This window comes from Paramormyrops kingsleyae, chromosome 8 (assembly GCF_048594095.1).
Source record: "Paramormyrops kingsleyae isolate MSU_618 chromosome 8, PKINGS_0.4, whole genome shotgun sequence".
Lineage (NCBI taxonomy): Eukaryota > Metazoa > Chordata > Actinopteri > Osteoglossiformes > Mormyridae > Paramormyrops > Paramormyrops kingsleyae.
The window spans coordinates 25,411,393-25,431,412 of NC_132804.1; the positions used below are offsets into that span (position 1 = coordinate 25,411,393).

At 46.3% G+C, this 20,020-nt stretch overlaps 4 protein-coding genes across 4 annotated transcripts; all 4 read right to left on the reverse strand.

The window, feature by feature from the left end:
• Positions 1-1,522: 1,522 nt before the first annotated feature.
• On the reverse strand, positions 1,523-2,455 carry LOC140592221 (odorant receptor 131-2-like). The gene has a single exon (XM_072714937.1). The coding sequence runs from the start codon at positions 2,453-2,455 to the stop codon at positions 1,523-1,525; it is 933 nt and encodes a 310-aa protein (XP_072571038.1).
• A 1,537-nt stretch (positions 2,456-3,992) lies between these two features.
• Positions 3,993-4,925, reverse strand: LOC111837512 (odorant receptor 131-2-like). Its single transcript, XM_072714938.1, has one exon. It carries the CDS (start codon positions 4,923-4,925, stop codon positions 3,993-3,995), a length of 933 nt encoding a protein of 310 aa, XP_072571039.1.
• A 6,073-nt stretch (positions 4,926-10,998) lies between these two features.
• LOC140592222 (odorant receptor 131-2-like) lies at positions 10,999-11,937 on the reverse strand. Its single transcript, XM_072714939.1, has one exon. It carries the CDS (start codon positions 11,935-11,937, stop codon positions 10,999-11,001), a length of 939 nt encoding a protein of 312 aa, XP_072571040.1.
• A 1,668-nt stretch (positions 11,938-13,605) lies between these two features.
• On the reverse strand, positions 13,606-17,556 carry LOC140592223 (odorant receptor 131-2-like). Its single transcript, XM_072714940.1, has 4 exons — positions 16,636-17,556; positions 14,271-14,406; positions 13,813-14,139; positions 13,606-13,685 (listed from the first exon to the last, which is right to left on the reverse strand). Exons 1-4 carry the CDS (start codon positions 17,554-17,556, stop codon positions 13,606-13,608), a joined length of 1,464 nt encoding a protein of 487 aa, XP_072571041.1.
• Positions 17,557-20,020: the final 2,464 nt, after the last annotated feature.

Genomic DNA, 20,020 nt, shown 5'->3' on the forward strand with positions numbered 1-20,020 from the left:
ATTCTTTTTAATAGTTTTTTGCTTGTCATATTTTTTTGTTTCGCTTATTTTTGCACTTCATCAACTTTAGCAATCGGAATCAGCACTGTAAGCTCTGTAAGCACTGTAACTCTCTTCTTTGTGTTTATTATTAATTGGGAGTCTTGAAGGAGTATTGTCACGCCCGGCTCGTACGATCCTCGTGTGTGCCACGCCCCCTCATTACCTAAGCGTGCTACCCCGATTGTGATCACCCGTTGCCTGTTGTTTTCTGCCTGTCTTGTGTATTTAGTCCGCGTTCAGGTCTGTTTCCCCAGGTCTGTCATTAACGCTCGTCCTGTGCTGCTCCTTGTCTGCTTTATTAAAATCCCGTTTACCCGTATTCACGGCTCCCCTCGTCTGCTTTTCCGCTCCCTGCTCGTTCTCTCGCGCAGGTCGCAAGAAGTATCTCTAATAACCTATGGGATGTTTTATTTTTCATAAGCAAAAGCAGAAAAATACATACGATAAAATATAAAACTAATAAAAAATGTTTTTCCTACACATCTGTAACGACGATTCTTGCTCTCCAGTAGCATAAAAAATGTTTCCACTACAAAGAAATTATTAATAAATCATTTATGGGACTTATTTTGCTAAGATAAAGTATTATATTAAATTGCAGAGTGCACTGTGTGTTTGATCATAGCATTAATTTAGACCTACAGTATATGGCTGACATAGGGTCACGGTTGAGCTGCCATGGTAAAAACTGAGTCACAGTGCAAAAAGGTTGAGAATCACTGCTATAGTGCACTGGCATTCCATCTACAGTGTCTCCAGTGCAGGGCTGGACTGGGATTAAAAATTGGTCCTGCATCTTGGAGCCTCCATGGTAAATGGTACATTTTGCCAATCGGTAAATTTTACCGGCCCACATACCTTCGGCCTGGTATAGCACATGCAGAGTCTAGCCCTGCCCTGCCTACTGGATCAGTAGGTTTGCAGGAGGGATTGTCTTTATGTTCCACAGTCTTCTGTAACTTGAAACTGAATGGGGGAGCATTTATATATCAGCAGATATCACGTTATTGTAACTGCCTACAGAGTAGAAGGGGGGGTTGTGTGACTCAGTGGGTTAAGGTGCTGTGCATGTCACCGGTAGGTTGCAAATTCAAATCCCAGACTTGGGAGACTCAGTTCATCTTTGGAAGCAAAGCCCCTAACTGTGCGGCTTTGCTTTCTCAGAACAAAATATTTTGCTTTGGATAAAAATGTCTGCTAAATATATAAAATACAAAAGGGTCTTGGTGCGTTAAATTAAATTACCTTTATTTATTATACATATAGGGTATGTCACAGAGCTGTCGTTCTAAATAGTAGCTTCTGAAAAACAAATCATACTAAAACATTTGTCAAAGTTACCATGATTATGGAAGATTTACTTTTAACAAACTGAATATTCTACCTGCAGGCAAGCGGTATTAATGGTAAATACAGACCTGAGGTATCCCTGCTGACACATTTGAAATCAGGGCAGAACTTTGGCAGGATTAAGTCAAATTTATCTGGATACATCCCTATTATGGACAGTTATGTTACACAAGTATTTCCTTAGATACTTACGGAAAGTTTGGTCTCTAACACCATAGATAAATGGACTGAAAAATCTTGGCAAAATCTGAACTATCAGGTAGGTTGTGAACTTCACCTCTAGAATGTACTTAGGGAACGTGTACAACAGGGCATTATTAATTGTTGTGGCTAAGTAGGTCAGCATTGACATCAAAAGCTGCACAGCATGCAGGATGATAGTGTTCCGAGCCTTTTGACTATCTGACTTCGCCGCCTTCGCTGCCATGAGGATCCTCAGGTATGAGTAGATCAGGATACACCAAACAGACACCAGGTACAACATGTCTGTAATTTCCCTCTTCTGCTGCAAAATAGGATGTTGGAAGACAAACTCACGGACGCAGCGAACTGTGGAACGGAAGAAATTCAGTGGATCCATAGCCAGTAAAACAAAGAGGTCTGGCAGAATAGGGAGTGCAGCCAAGGTGTGGATAAGGGCAATGAGGACATAGGTTCTTCTCACAGTGCAGATCTGGGTGTGTCGTAAGGGGTAACAGACGGCGATGTAGCACTCGATAGCCATACTGGCTAAATACAGAGGAGTGCTCTGAGTGCAGAACATGACGATCATCAATAGGAGGCAGCAGAAGGACACGTTGATGGTGTAGAACACATTGTTGAGAACGTGAAGCGTGACTGCAATCATCAGCTGTATTATGTCGTTAAACACCATGTGGATGAAGAGCATGTATCGCGGGTCCTCGTTTAAGATCTCGTGTCTTAGGAAGGTGTGAACCATGACACCGTTGATGTAGCTGATGATGATGCAGAGCGTCACAACGATGATGTTCCTGGTCAGCGCTGATTTTAAAGACTCCCTCAGCAGGACGATGGACGTGTTTGTTTCGACTGAGAAGTTCATCTCATCGGGCCCAGGCACCTGCTGTCTGACATGCGGAAAGAGAAGAACATACAAACTGTTCTCAAAGTCTTTGTCCTTCTTCTTCTGACTAAGTATAATAAAAATAATAATAATAGTAAAATGATCAATAATTACACCAGTTATTTGCATGCATATAAGCTCATAACATTATGAACTGAGTAGAAATATAATAAATACAATAATAACATAGTTTAATGCTAGAAATATAGATTTTTCAGTTCTGTAGCATTTTAGTACAGTGCAGTTTTAATAAAATAAGGAATGTAGCTCATCTTACCATTAATTCAAAGACAGAATGAAAGTCACCTGAACACAGTGACCAGCTTGTGGTTCTTTGAGGGGAATTTATACAGTACATGTGGTATCATGAGACTGTGTCACCCCCCCTGTATGGAAAACACACACATGCTCAGTCCTCACAGCAGGGGTGTAGTTACAGGTGAGTGAATAGGGAGGGAGAGTCTTTACTGAGGGTGGGGGGCCGGTGTGACACTTTCATGGGAGCGCCACTGGAGGGCAGGATTAAGAACAGCACTAAGAAGCAGGCTTACTGCGCTACCAGCTCTGAGCACCGTGACCTTTACACAGTGACCTCTGCACACACAGTGAGTTACACATGTGCAGAACATGCAGTTTGAGGCCCACATGAACTGACAGAGTTCAACTGACAGACAAAGACACACCAAGGGCTCCTACGGCCCCTCCCCCTGGCCGCTTCCACACCTTAATGCTGCCCTGCGCCTTTTGGTGGCAGAGACCCTGCCTTCACCTTCCCCCGCTGGGTTCTGGTTAATGCACTATTAAAAAAATTGTGTTGTTTACACTGCAACCACTGTCTCTAGTCCCTGGATTCTGTTTATGCCCTGACAGTGATTTGCAAAAATATGGCGATGGGGGCACTGTGTAAAAAACATACATTTGCATGTAAGATCACTGATGACTTAATGGAAATTATACTACAATAGTATGGTGTTAAATCAGATTAGCAAAGATATTGGCCCTGATTTAGCTCCATACTAAGCAGACAATAAGGGAGATGTTTATGTGTTGTTCATTTATATGCTTAATATTTGCATTTTTTTTTTTTAATGAAAAACTACAGTGTATTCTTAGGAGAACCAATGAATTCTTTTTTTTTTCAGCTTGCCATGGGAGTGAATATAATTCTTTTTAATAGTTTTTTGCTTGTCATATTTTTTTGTTTCGCTTATTTTTGCACTTCATCAACTTTAGCAATCGGAATCAGCACTGTAAGCTCTGTAAGCGCTGTAACTCTCTTCTTTGTGTTTATTATTAATTGGGAGTCTTGAAGGAGTATTGTCACGCCCGGCTCGTACGATCATCGTGTGTACCACGCCCCCTCATTACCTACGCGTGCTACCCCAATTGTGATCACCCGTTGCCTGTTGTTTTCTGCCTGTCTTGTGTATTTAGTTTATTAAAATCCCGTTTACCCGTATTCACGGCTCCCCTCGTCTGCTTTTCCGCTCAGACCTTTGGCAGGATTAAGTCAAATTTATCTGGATACATCCCTATTATGGACAGTTATGTTACACAAGTATTTCCTTAGATACTTACGGAAAGTTTGGTCTCTAACACCATAGATAAATGGACTGAAAAATCTTGGCAAAATCTGAACTATCAGGTAGGTTGTGAACTTCACCTCTAGAATGTACTTAGGGAACGTGTACAACAGGGCATTATTAATTGTTGTGGCTAAGTAGGTCAGCATTGACATCAAAAGCTGCACAGCATGCAGGATGATAGTGTTCCGAGCCTTTTGACTATCTGACTTCGCCGCCTTCGCTGCCATGACGATCCTCAGGTATGAGTAGATCAGGGTACACCAAACAGACACCAGGAACAGCATGTCTATAATCTCCTTCTTCTTCTGCAAAATGGGATGTTTGAAGACAGTCTCACGGATGCAGAGAACTGTGGAATGGAAGAAATTAAGTGGATCCATAGCCAGTAGAACAATGAGGTCTGGCAGAACAGGAAGGGCACCCAATGTGCAGATGAGAGCAATTAGGACATAGGTTCTTCTGACAGTGCAGATCTGGGCGTGTCGTAAGGGGTAACAGACGGCGATGTAGCACTCGATAGCCATACTGGCTAAATACAGAGGAGTGCTCTGAGTGCAGAAGATGGCGATCATCAATAGGAGGCAGCAGAAGGACATGTTGATGGTGTAGAAGACATAGCTGAAAACGTGAAGCATAACTGCAATCGTCAGCTGTATTATGTCGTTAAACACCATGTGGATGAAAAGCATGTATCGCGGGTCCTCGTTTAAGATCTCGTGTCTTAGGAAGGTGTGAACCATGACACCGTTGATGTAGCTGATGATGATGCAGAGCGTCACAACGATGATGTTCCTGGTCAGCGCTGATTTTAAAGACTCCCTCAGCAGGACGATGGACGTGTTTGTGTCGACTGAGAAGTTCATCTCATCGGGCCCAGGCACCTGCTGTCTGACATGCGGAAAGAGAAGAACATACAAACTCTTCTCAAAGTCTTTGTCCTTTTCTTTTGACCAAATATCCATCCATCCATCCATCCATTTTCTCCCGCTTATCCGAGGTCGGGTCGCGGGGGCAGCAGTCTCAGCAGGGAAACCCAGACTTCCCTCTCCCCGGCCACTTCCTCCAGCTCCTCTGGGGGAATCCCGAGGCGTTCCCAGGCCAGCCGAGAGACATAGTCCCTCCAGCGTGTCCTGGGTCTTCCCCGGGGCCTCCTCCCAGTGGGACATGCCCGGAACACCTCACCAGGGAGGCGCCCAGGAGGCATCCTAATCAGATGCCCGAGCCACCTCATCTGACTCCTCTCAATGCGGAGGAGCAGCGGCTCTACTCTGAGTCCCTCCCGAATGACCGAGCTCCTCACCCTATCTCTAAGGGAGAGCCCAGCCACCCTGCGGAGGAAACTCATTTCGGCCGCTTGCACTCGCGATCTCGTTCTTTCGGTCACTACCCACAGCTCGTGACCATAGGTGAGGGTAGGAACGTAGATCGACTGGTAAATCGAGAGCTTCGCCTTTTGGCTCAGCTCCTTCTTCACCATGACAGACCGATGCAGCGCCCGCATCACTGTGGACGCCGCACCAATCCGCCTGTCGACCTCCCGCTCCATCGTCCCCCCACTCGTGAACAATATATTTTACTTAAACTCCTCCACTTGGGGAAGGATCCCATCCCCGACCCGGAGAGAGCATTCTACCCTTTTCCGGCTGAGGACCATGGTCTCGGATTTGGAGGTGCTGATTCTCATCCCAGCCGCTTCACACTCGGCTGCGAACTGTCCCAGCGAGAGCCGAAGGTCACGGTCTGATGAGGCCAACAGGACCACATCATCTGCAAAAAGCAGAGACCTAATCCTGAGGTCACCAAACCGGACACCCTCAACGCCCTGGCTGCGCCTAGAAATTCTGTCCATAAAAGTTATGAACAGAATCGGTGACAAAGGACAGCCCTGACGGAGTCCAACCCTCACCGGAAACAAGTCCGACTTATTGCCGCTCATGCGGACCAGACTCTGGCACCGGTCATACAGGGACCGAACAGCCCTTAAAAGGAAGCCCGGCACCCCATACTCCCGGAGCACCCCCCACAGGACTGCCCGAGGGACACGGTCGAATGCCTTCTCCAAGTCCACAAAACACATGTAGACTGGTTGGGCAAACTCCCATGAACCCTCCAGAACCCTGCGGAGAGTATAGAGCTGGTCCACTGTTCCACGGCCGGGGCGAAAACCACACTGCTCCTCCTGAATCCGAGGTTCGACAATCCGGCGGACCCTCCTCTCCAGAACCCCCGAATAGACCTTACCAGGGAGGCTGAGGAGTGTGATCCCCCTATAGTTGGAGCACACCCTCTGGTCCCCTTTCTTGAAGAGGGGGACCACCACCCCGGTCTGCCAGTCCAGAGGCACTGCCCCCGATGTCCACGCGATGCTGCAGATGCGTGTCAACCAAGACTGCCCTACAGCATCCAGAGCCTTCAGGAACTCTGGGCGGATCTCATCCACCCCCGGGGCTCGGCCACCGAGGAGCTTTTTAACCACCTCAGCGACCTCCGCCCCCGAGATAGGGGAGTCCACACCCAAGTCCCCATACTCTGCTTCCACATCGGAAGGCGTGTCGGTGGGATTGAGGAGGTCTTCGAAGTATTCCTTCCACCGACCCAAAACGTCCCGGGTTGAGGTCAGCAGCACCCCATCCCCACCATAAACAGTGTTGATGTTGCACCGCTTTCCCACCCGGAGCCGCCGGATGGTGGACCAGAATCACCTCGAAACCGTCCAGAAGTCGTTTTCCATGGCCTCACCAAACTCCTCCCAAACCCGAGTTTTTGCCTCAGCGACCGCTGAAGCCGCATCCCGCTTGGCCTGCCGGTACCCGTCAGCTGCCTCTGGAGTCCCACAGGCTAAATAGGCCCGATAGGACTCCTTCTTCAGCTTGACGGCATCCCTCACCACTGGTGTCCACCAGCGGGTTCGCGGATTGCCGCCGCGACAGGCACCGACTACCTTACGGCCACAGCTCCGGTCAGCCGCCTCCACAATGGAGGCACGGAACATGGCCCATTCGGACTCAATGTCCCCCACCTCCCCCGGGACATGGGAAAAGTTCTGCCGGAGGTAGGAGTTGAAACTCCTCCTGACAGGGGATTCAGCCAGACGTTCCCAGCAGACCCTCACTATACGCTTGGGCCTGCCAGGCCTGGCCGGCTTCCTCCCCCACCGGCGGAGCCAACCCACCACCAGGTAGTGATCAGTTGACAGCTCCGCCCCTCTCTTCACCCAAGTGTCCAAGACATGCGGCCGCAAGTCCGACGACACGACTACAAAGTCGATCATCGAACTGCGGCCTAGGGTGTCCTGGTGCCAAGTGCACATATGAACACCCTTATGCCTGAACATGGTGTTCATTATGGACAATCCGTGGCGAGCACAGAAGTCCAACAACAGAACACCACTCGGGTTCAGATCGGGGGGGCCGTTCCTCCCAATCACGCCACTCCAGGTCTCACTGTCATTGCCCACGTGAGCATTGAAGTCCCCTAGCAGAACAAGAGAGTCCCCAGAAGGAATGCTCTCCAACACCCCTTCCAGAGACTCTAAAAAGGGTGGGTACTCTGAACTGCCGCTCGGCGCATAAGCGCAAACAACAGTCAGAACCCGTCCCCCCACCCGAAGGCGAAGGGAGGCTACCCTCTTGTCCACCGCGGTAAACCCCAATGTACAGGCGCCCAGCCAGGGGGCAATAAGTATGTCCACCCCCGCTCGGCGCCTCTCCCCGCAGGCAACTCCAGAGTGGAAAAGGGTCCAACCCCCTTCAAGGAGACTGGTTCCAGAGCCCAAGCCGTGCGTCGAGGTGAGCCCGACTATATCTAGCCGGAATTTCACAACCTCGCGCACCAGCTCAGGCTCCTTCCCCATCAGAGAGGTGACATTCCATATCCCAAGAGCTAGCTTCTGCAGCCGAGGATCGGACTGCCAAGGTCCCCGCCTTTGGCCACTGCCCAGCTCACAATGCACCCGACCCCTATGGCCCCTCCTACGGGTGGTGAGCCCATTGGAAGGGGGACCCACGTGCCTTGTTCGGGCTGTGCCCGACCAGGCCCCATGGGTATAGGCCTGGCCACCAGGCGCTCGCCATCGAGCCCCAACCCCAGGCCTGGCTCCAGGGGGGGGCCCCGGTGACCCGCGTCCGGGCAAGGGAAAACGTGTTTCCAAAATCTTTTTCATCATATGGGGTCTTTTGAGCCGAACTTTGTCTGGTTCCTCACCCCGGACCTGTTTGCCTTGGGTGACCCTACCAGGGGCATAAAGCCCCGGGCAACTTAGCTCCTGGGATCACTGGAACACGCAAACCCCTCCACCACGATAAGGCGTCGGCTCCAGGAGGGGTTGACCAAATATAATAAAAATTATAATAATAAAATTATCAATAATTACACCAGTTCTTTGCATGCATATAATCTCATAACATTATGAACTGAGTAGAAATATTAAAAATACAATAACAACATAGTTTAATGCTAGAAATATAGATTTTTCAGTTCTGTAGCATTTTAGTACATTGCAGTTTTAATAAAATAAGGAATGTAGCTCATCTCACCATTAATTCAAAGACAGAATGAAAGTCACCTGAACACAGTGACCAGCTTGTGGTTCTTTGAGGGGAATTTATACAGTACATGTGGTATCATGAGACTGTGTCACCCCCCCTGTATGGAAAACACACACATGCTCAGTCCTCACAGCAGGGGTGTAGTTACAGGTGAGTGAATAGGGAGGGAGAGTCTTTACTGAGGGTGGGGGGCCGGTGTGACACTTTCATGGGAGCGCCACTGGAGGGCAGGATTAAGAACAGCACTAAGAAGCAGGCTTACTGCGCTACCAGCTCTGAGCACCGTGACCTTTACACAGTGACCTCTGCACACACAGTGAGTTACACATGTGCAGAACATGCAGTTTGAGGCCCACATGAACTGACAGAGTTCAACTGACAGACAAAGACACACCAAGGGCTCCTACGGCCCCTCCCCCTGGCCGCTTCCACACCTTAATGCTGCCCTGCGCCTTTTGGTGGCAGAGACCCTGCCTTCACCTTCCCCCGCTGGGTTCTGGTTAATGCACTATTAAAAAAATTGTGTTGTTTACACTGCAACCACTGTCTCTAGTCCCTGGATTCTGTTTATGCCCTGACAGTGATTTGCAAAAATATGGCGATGGGGGCACTGTGTAAAAAACATACATTTGCATGTAAGATCACTGATGACTTAATGGAAATTATACTACAATAGTATGGTGTTAAATCAGATTAGCAAAGATATTGGCCCTGATTTAGCTCCATACTAAGCAGACAATAAGGGAGATGTTCATGTGTTTTTCATTTATGTTTAATATTTGCATTTTTTTTTTTTTAAATGAAAAACTACAGTGTATTCTTAGGAGAACCAATGAATTCTTTTTTTTTCAGCTTGCCATGGGAGTGAATATAATTCTTTTTAATAGTTTTTTGCTTGTCATATTTTTTTGTTTCGCTTATTTTTGCACTTCATCAACTTTAGCAATCGGAATCAGCACTGTAAGCTCTGTAAGCGCTGTAACTCTCTTCTTTGTGTTTATTATTAATTGGGAGTCTTGAAGGAGTATTGTCACGCCCGGCTCGTACGATCCTCGTGTGTGCCACGCCCCCTCATTACCTAAGCGTGCTACCCCGATTGTGATCACCCGTTGCCTGTTGTTTTCTGCCTGTCTTGTGTATTTAGTCCGCGTTCAGGTCTGTTTCCCCAGGTCCGTCATTAACGTTCGTCCTGTGCTGCTCCTTGTCTGCTTTATTAAAATCCCGTTTACCCGTATTCACGGCTCCCCTCGTCTGCTTTTCCGCTCCCTGCTCGTTCGCTCGCGCAGGTCGCAACAAGTATCTCTAATAACCTATGGGATGTTTTATTTTTCATAAGCAAAAGCAGAAAAATACATACGATAAAATATAAAACTAAGAAAAAATGTTTTTCCTACACATCTGTAAAGACGATTCTTGCTCTCCAGTAGCATAAAAAATGCTCCCAGTACAAATAAATTATTAATAAATCATTTATGGGACTTATTTTGCTAAGATAAAGATATTATATTAAATTGCAGAGTGCACTGTGTGCTTGATCATAGCATTAATTTACAGCTACAGTATATGGCTGACATAGGGTCACGGTTGAGCTGCCATGGTAAAAGCTGGGTCACAGTGCAAAAAGGTTGAGAACCACTGCTATAGTGCACTGGCATTCCATCTACAGTGTCTCCAGTCCAGGGCTGGACTGGGATTAAAAATTGGTCCTGCATCTTGGAGCCTCCATGGTAAATGGTACATTTTGCCAATCGGTAAATTTTACCGGCCCACATACCTTCGGCCTGGTATAGCACATGCAGAGTCTAGCCCTGCCCTGCCTACTGGATCAGTAGGTTTGCAGGAGGGATTGTCTTTATGTTCCACAGTCTTCTGTAACTTGAAACTGAATGGGGGAGCATTTATATTTCAGCAGATATCTCGTTATTGTAACTGCCTACAGAGTAAAAGGGGGGCTTGTGTGACTCAGTGGGTTAAGGTGCTGTGCATGTCACCGGTAGGTTGCAAATTCAAATCCCAGACTTGGGAGACTCAGTTCATCTTTGGAAGCAAAGCCCCTAACTGTGCGGCTTTGCTTTCTCAGAACACAATATTTTGCATTGGATAAAAATGTCTGCTAAATATATAAAATACAAAAGGGTCTTGGTGCGTTAAATTAAATGACCTTTATTTATTATACATATGGGGTATGTCACAGAGCTGTCGTTCTAAAAAGTAGCTTCTGAAAAACAAATCATACTAAAACACTGTCAAAGTTACCATGATTATGGAAGATTTACTTTTAACAAACTGAATATTCTACCTGCAGGCAAACGGTATTAATGGTAAATACAGACCTGAGGTATCCCTGCTGACACATTTGAAATCAGGGCAAAACTTTGGCAGAATTAATTCAAATTGATTTGGATACATCCCTATTATGCACAGTTATGTTACACAAGTATTTCCTTAGATACTTACGGAAAGTTTGATCTCTAACACCATAGATAAATGGACTGAAAAATCTTGGCAAAATCTGAACTATCAGGTAGGTTGTGAACTTCACCTCTAGAATGTACTTAGGGAACATGTACAACAGGGCATTATTAATTGTTGTGGCTAAGTAGGTCAGCATTGACATCAAAAGCTGCACAGCATGCAGGATGATAGTGTTCCGAGCCTTTTGACTATCTGACTTCGCCGCCTTCGCTGCCATGACGATCCTCAGGTATGAGTAGATCAGGATACACCAAACAGACACCAGGAACAGCATGTCTATAATATCCTTCTTCTTCTGCAAAATGGGATGTTTGAAGACAGTCTCACGGATGCAGAGAACTGTGGAATGGAAGAAATTCAGTGGATCCATAGCCAGTAGAACAATGAGGTCTGGCAGAACAGGAAGGGCACCCAATGTGCAGATGAGAGCAATTAGGACATAGGTTCTTCTGACAGTGCAGATCTGGGCGTGTCGTAAGGGGTAACAGACGGCGATGTAGCACTCGATAGCCATACTGGCTAAATACAGAGGAGTGCTCTGAGTGCAGAAGATGGCGATCATCAACAGGAGGCAGCAGAAGGACACGTTGATGGTGTAGAACACATTGCTGAGAACGTGAAGCATGACTGCAATCATCAGCTGTATTATGTCGTTAAACACCATGTGGATGAAGAGCATGTATCGCGGGTCCTCGTTTAAGATCTCGTGTCTTAGGAAGGTGTGGACCATGACACCATTGATGTAGCTGATGATGATGCAGAGCGTCACAACGATGATGTTCCTGGTCAGCGCTGATTTTAAAGACTCCCTCAGCAGGACAATGGACGTGTTTGTGTCGACTGAGAAGTTCATCTCATCGGGCCCAGGCACCTGCTATCTGACATGCGGAAAGAGAAGAACATACAAACTGTTCTCAAAGTCTTTTCTTTTGACCAAATATAATAAAAATTATCAATAATTACACCAGTTCTTTGCATGCATATAATCTCATAACATTATGAACTGAGTAGAAATATTAAAAATACAATAACAACATAGTTTAATGCTAGAAATATAGATTTTTCAGTTCTGTAGCATTTTAGTACATTGCAGTTTTAATAAAATAAGGAATGTAGCTCATCTCACCATTAATTCAAAGACAGAATGAAAGTCACCTGAACACAGTGACCAGCTTGTGGTTCTTTGAGGGGAATTTATACAGTACATGTGGTATCATGAGACTGTGTCACCCCCCCTGTATGGAAAACACACACATGCTCAGTCCTCACAGCAGGGGTGTAGTTACAGGTGAGTGAATAGGGAGGGAGAGTCTTTACTGAGGGTGGGGGGCCGGTGTGACACTTTCATGGGAGCGCCACTGGAGGGCAGGATTAAGAACAGCACTAAGAAGCAGGCTTACTGCGCTACCAGCTCTGAGCACCGTGACCTTTACACAGTGACCTCTGCACACACAGTGAGTTACACATGTGCAGAACATGCAGTTTGAGGCCCACATGAACTGACAGAGTTTATTATTTGCACTGCAAGAACATACAGCTTTATAATCCATGCAGTTATTGTTAGACACAGAAATACATTCTGCAATGTATTGGCTTCTCATCCAGGAAGCAGCTCTGCTTTGAGCCCTTTGCTACCTGGGGTAGGCTCCTGCCTGAAGAAACATAAAATAATTTGAAAAGTAATTTTTCCTAAACATAAAAGATGATCCCCAGGAAGGATTTTTGCTATAAAGCAGGTCAGGTTTGGGTGGGGACTATGCACTGATTCAACATGTTGCCGCCACATGACGAAACACCCTGGGATCCCAGCTGGCAACCCACCAGGCAGACACCTGATCTGGTCCCACCCTCAGGAAATGGCCATCCATCTGCTGTAGCCAGGTGTGGGCGTCCCCATGGCCTGGTTCAGCCACTTGGGTCTCCAGCAATGAGGATCCAGCGAGCCGGATCACCCTCAGGGAAACGCGCCACATGACCATAGTGCCGTAACTGACGCTCCTTCACAATGCAGGTAATGTGCCTCATTCGGGACTCCTCTAGCAACCGCTCATTTGGCACAAAGTCAAACCAGTGGTACCCAAGGATTCTCTGAAGTGACACATTACCGAAGGAGTGCAGTCTTCATCTCAGCTCACTGGATAGCGTCCATCTCATAGCCATACAGCAAGACAGGGAGCACCAGGACTCTAAAGACTTGAACTTCCGTCTTCTAGCAAAGATATCCGGAGCACCACACACCCGTTTTCAGCGATCACATGACCCCCCATGGTCTCCCAGTTCATCTGCTGACTTCATAGGAAGAGCCATCAGAGACATAACATGTCGCTGCCAAGGTAAGTGAACCTCTCAATGAGGTCAATATTGTCCCTGGAGACAGACACACTACTGACGGCCATGCCCAAGAAGTCATTAAATGCCTGGATCTCAGTTTTTAACCAGGAGACTCAGAATCCCAAACATTCAGACTACTCGCTCAGTCTCTCAAGAGCCCCAATCTGAGCCTACATTGACTCCATGACGATCACAGCGTCATCAGGAAAGCCAAGATCAATAAGTCTTTCTTCACCAACAAATGCCCCACAGCCACTGGACCCCTCGACCCTGCCCAACACCCAGTCCATGCAAGCATTAAACAGAATAGGAGCAAGAACACACCCCTGTTGAACCCCAGAATCAATTGGGAAGAACACAGAGGTTGTGGCTCCTCTCTGCACAGCACTCACAGTACCAGTGTACAGGCTGGGCATGACGTCTAGCAACTTTTGGGGAATCCCGCAAAGTCTCAGGATGTCCCACAAGGCAGCTTGATCAGCGGAGTCAAACGCTTTATGAAAATCGACAAAGGCTGCAAAGAACCTCTGCCAATATTCGCATTTGCGCTCAATGAGAACCCTCAGTGCCAGGATGCAATTGATGATAAACTTCTTATGCATAAATCCAGACTGCTCCGGTCGCTGGTAGGTGAGCAAGTGGTCACAGATCCTGTTGAGGATGACCCCAGCAAGGACCTTACTCAGCACTGAGAGCAGTGTTATTCCCCTGTAGTTGCTGCAATCTAAGCAATCACCATTCCTTTTTCAGATAGGGACTACAAGTCCCATTTTCAGTCAGTTGGGATAACACCCGACCCCCAAATGGACCAAATGAAAGCAAAGATTGGCTGCAATGCCAGGAGGACAGTCTTACCACTAGCTTGGTGAAGTTTACCCCGAACACCACCGATCTCTACGATGTGATCGATCTCCTTCGTATTGGAGTACCAAGTCCCACTAATGCGGGTCAAGGCATTGGAACCAGGATTCCAAGACACGCAGCCCCAGACCTTTCACAAAGTCAAAGAACATGGAACCAATTTCACCTCGGTCTCCAGACCCATGGGGACTGACACAATCCTCATAGCCAGCCCTGTCAGTGCCAGTGGTCCCATTGATGTCACTCATGACCAGAGGGGTGTCACATTATGGGCATCCATCAAGCACCAAGCGCAGTTGCGAGTGAAATGTCTCCCTCATCCCATCATTCACCGCGGTCGGAGCATACATACACCCAAGGAGTGCCTTAGCCTGAGTCTCATAATACGCCAATTGAAGGGAGTTTAATCGGACATCATCGGGAGGAGCCTATCAGCCACAGAAAGAGCCACTCCCAGAGTATGGCAGACATCAGAGCGACCACACTGAAAATAGGTGCACCCACCTACAGAGATCTGGCCACTCCCCGGTCTGCGTACCTCAGAGAGTGCCGCCACTGAGACGCAGAGTTTACGAGTTTCCTCAGACAGCAGAGGAAGATGGTCATCTTGCTGGAGAGACAAGATGTTCCACGCACCTACCCGGATCGCCTGCCTCAAACTGGGACCCAAGTGCCGCCATGCAGTGGGTGACACCTCAGCACCACACCAGCCCCGATCCCAACAGGCCTGACCCTGTTAGCTCTCCAGTGGTTTCAACTCTAAAGCCACATTCTGAAAATGACTCCCAGCTCACAGAAATAATTCTATACTATAGAATATGGTATATAATTCTATATCTTCTATACCACTTGTCCTATGCAGGGTCATGGGGGTCCAGAGCCTAGCCTGTCCAGATACAGCAGGCACAAGGCAGGATGACCCATGTTTTTGGAATGTGGGGGAAAATGAAGTAGCCGGAGGAACCCCAAGATGACACGGAGAGAACATGCAAACTCCACACAAATCCTGGTCTCCAGAGGTTTGAAACAACTGCAATAACAAAGATGCTGCCATGCCAGTCTCATCAGTTTGTTACTGCATTTATTTTGCTGAAATTAAATCGTTATACCGTATCAGCTGAACCCTAATGCGTAAGCAGTTGGAGGATGGATGGATATTACAGTATATTAGAGCTTACAGGCAGCATATAGGTGCAGTGGCCCTATAACTGTCAGGGACTCGGGGCGGCCTAGAGTTTATCCTAGGCAGCACGGGGCATAAGGCAGGGGTTCACCCTGGACAGGATGCCGGTCCATCACAGGGCACATACTCATACATACACTGTCAAACCTGTGGGCAATTTAAGGGGCATTAATTAGCCTAAATGCAGAAAGAAATCAGAAGAGCTGAGAAAAAAAAATATGCTCAACACTGGGAAAACATGCAAACACACGGGACAGAGGCGGTTTATGGGCACTGACTTCTCTGAATTGCCCTTGGTGCCAACTGGGGCCAGTTGTTCTGTTAGGGGGGCCAGATGCATTTGACCTTAATGTGCTCCAAGTATTACTTACACTAGATTGGCAGCATTAAGAAGCAAAAGACAATTTTGAAAACCAAAAAGATATTTATACAATGTTTTGCAGTTACGTTTCACAGTTCTTACAAATATGTAACTCACTCTGCTTGTTTAGACTGTGTTGCTTTCACAAGCGTTATCATTTTTTTTCTGTCATTAACTTTGCTGTTCACCAACTGAAGTGACTCGACCACCCGGTGCACCCATGTTAAGAGTCCATCAAGAAAATGTCCTTAAATTTGTGTTTTGCCTCTTCCCAGCAAACAAAGTTTTACCCCACATATATAAATAATAATAATACATTTATTTCTGACCCAAGCAGCATATCTGTTTAGAGAGGACACAGGGGGGGCATGCATGTTGTCACAGGGGCACTGGCCCCGCTGCCCCCCAACCCCCCCCTCCCCCACCCAGAACCGCCCCCTGAATAGCACCAGGAATTGTCTAGCCTTGCTTTCTCAAAAAAGTGTGATACTTTGGATAATAGTGTTTGCTAAATAAATGAAATGCAAAAAGGACCTTGTGCATTTAATGAAAGAAACGCAGAACCTAACACAAATATAAAGCTTGGCATTTCTTTATCTATATATATGGGATACGTCACACGGCTGTAGTTCTGAACAGTAGATTCTGAGAAACAGTTAATAAAAAAGCATTGCTAAGGTTACAATGACTATGGAAGATTTACTTTTAACAAACTGTGTTAGTGATCAATATAGACGAGGCCCCAGGCTTCCCTGCTGACACATCAGAAATCAGGGCTGAACTTTGGCAGGATTAATTCGAATTGACATGGATACATCCCTATTGTGGACAGTTATGTTACACAAGTATTTCCTTAGATACTTACGGAAAGTTTGATCTCTAACACCATAGATAATTGGACTGAAAAGTCTCGGTAAAATATGAAATATCAGGTAGGTTGTGAATCTCACCTCTAGAATGTACTTAGGGAACATGTACAGCAAGACATTATTAATTACTGGGGCTAAGTAGGTCAGCATTGACATCAAAAGCTGCACAGCATGCAGGATGATAGTGTTCCGAGCCTTTTGACTATCTGACTTCGCCGCCTTCGCTGCCATGACGATCCTCAGGTATGAGTAGATCAGGATACACCAAACAGACACCAGGAACACCATGTTGGAAATATCATTCTTCTTCTGCAAAATGGGATGTCGGAAGACAGTCTCAGGAATGCAGAAGATGGTGGAGCGGAAAAATCCCAGAGGTTCTGTGGCAAGTAGAAAAAATGGGTCCAACAGATACGGAAGCGTACCCAGTGTCCAGATGAGAGCAATGAGGACATAGGTTCTTCTGACGGTGCAGATCTGGGCGTGTCGTAAGGGGTAACAGACGGCGATGTAGCACTCAATAGCCATACTGGCTAAATACAGAGGAGTGCTCTGAGTGCAGAAGATGGCGATCATCAATAGGAGGCAGCAGAAGGACACGTTGATGGCGTAGAACACATAGCTAAGAACGTGAAGCGTGACTGCAATCATCAGCTGTATTATGTCGTTAAACACCATGTGGATGAAGAGCATGTATCGCGGGTCCTCGTTTAAGATCTCGTGTCTTAGGAAGGTGTGGACCATGACACCGTTGATGTAGCTGATGATGATGGAGAGCGTCACAACGATGATGTTCTTGGTCAGCGCTGTTTTGAAAGAGTCCCTCAGCAGGACGATGGACGTGTTTGTGTCGACTGAGAAGTTCATCTCATCAGGCCCAGGCACCTGCTGTCTGACATGCGGAAAGAGAAGAACATACAAACTGTTCTCAAAGTCTTTGTTTCCTTTTGACTAAATATATTATTATTATTATTATTATTAATAATAATAATAATAATAATAATTGTAATTATTATTATTATATCAGTTCTTTGCATGCATGTAAGCTTATTACAATATAAACTAAGTAGAAATATTACAAATGCAACAATGTAACAGTTAAATGCCAGAAATATAGATTTTCCAGTTCCGTAGCATTTTAGTACAGTGCAGTTACAATAAAATAAGGAATGGAGCTCATCTCACCATTAATTCAAAGACTGAATGAAAGTCACCCGAACGGGGTGACCAACCTGTGCTTCCTTCAGGGGAATTTATACAGTACATGTGGTATCTCGGGATTGCTTTGACACATGCGTGCTCAGTCCCATGACCAGCAGCTAAAATGTATACTCAACACTATCATGGGAGCGCCACTGGAGGGCAGGATTAAGAACAGCACTAAGAAGCAGGCTTACTGCGGTATCAGCTCTGAGCACTGTGACCTTTACACAGTGATCTCTACACACACAGTGTTACACATGTGCGGTACATACAGTTTGAGGCCCACCTGAAGTAACAGATTTCACTGTATCCGTTGTTATTGTTGGCATTTTATATATATTACTTGTGTCATATAAAATCTATATATGGCTTGTATATTGTGTATTGTCTGTAAAATATATGTTCATTGTCTGCATTTTTTCTGTCTAACTTGAGAGACACCATCGGCTGGAACCAAATTCCTTTTATGAGTTAATAGACTTGACCAATATATCTGATTCTGATTCTGATTCTGATGCAGTTTTAAAATGCATGCAGTTACCCATAAGCTGTTTTCACAAATGAACTTCGGACATTTTCAGGAGTTGCCTTTTCACACATGTGGCACACAGCCGTATACTGTCTGTGTCAAATGCATTCACACGTATTAGAAATTCTCTGGCTGCTTAAGGTGAGGGGTCGTGCTTGAGGGGACCATGTCAGGAGCAGGATATGATGCAGAAAGTATGCTGCAGAAATCACAGTGTTTTGTTTACAGCACGTCAGCTCTAACTGACATAAGTTCCCAAATCTCGTGGTCTCTCCAGCTAGCCATGCTAATTGGGGTCTTCTTTGTGTAAATTACCATTCTTCTGTACCCTCGGATGTTTGTATTCTGCCTTTTTTTCACCATTCTTATCATAGAACGTTACCAACACGCCCACTCGCTTGTGGTGAATTCTCCAGACAATTTCCTACTCCACTAACACATGGGGGTCAATCAGACTTTACCCAGACTTTGTACTATAGGGAGGTACCAGGGTAAAGTTTGTTTAATCTCTGGTATGACTGATTCGGAAAATAGGTTTTACACATATACCCCCTCCTCATAATATTTAGAAAAGTTCAGGGTGGCAAGTGCCTGTCAAGGGATCATCTTCTTGACCAGGGTGTACCTCTGCTTTGTGTCCTGTGGTGCCTGGGATAGACTCCAGCCTGACGAAATATGAATAAAAATAAAAAATCTTACACAGTACAGATGATCCCTAAGTAGAATTTTTGCTGTCCAGCAGCAATACAAAAATGACTCCCAGCACAAAAAGATTATCAACTCATCACCCTTTATACTTGCTCTTTTTTCAGAGCCTGTTCTGGAAACGAGGCGGGATTATAACCCAGGTTGGGGCACCAACACCATTCACACTTAGAGACAATTTGGCAACTCCAGCTGACCTTAGCATGTACCGATGTTCCCTGGGATGCGATGGTCCGTGTTACGATATTTCGACTTGACGATGGGTATTATTATTCAATAAATTGCATGAGATATTCAACACTTTATTACAAAATGGGCTTTGTTTTAATGATTTTGCCCAACTGTAGGCTAATGTAAGTGTTCTAAGCATGTTTAAGGTAGGCTAGGCTAGGCTATGATGTCTGATAGGTTAGATCTACTGTATTGAAATGCATTTTCGCCGTGCGATATTTTCACCTTATGATAGGTTGATTGCAACGTAACCCCATCGTAGCCCGGGGAGCGTCTGTGATTGGAAATTGAAGGAAAACAGGGAGCACCCAACAGGAAGAACATGGAAGAACCACAGACACTGCACTGGGGCAGGGAAATGACCCCTGGGTTCCAGAGATGTGAGGTGACACCCCTAACCACTGCACCCCCGTGCCACCAAAGCTAAAAATTCACAGTACTTTTTCTCTTCAAATGAAATTATTATATTGTAGCAGCTGAACCTTAACACATAAGCTGTTGGACGAAGGATGGACATTGTATTAGAGCTTATGGGCACCATATAGCCAGGCATTGCACCTTCAGGATCACCTCCAGGGGGGTTGGACTCCAGCCTCTGACCATGTGAGTTCTCCCCATGACTGTCAGAGACTCGGGGCGGCCTAGAGTTTATCCTAGGCAGCA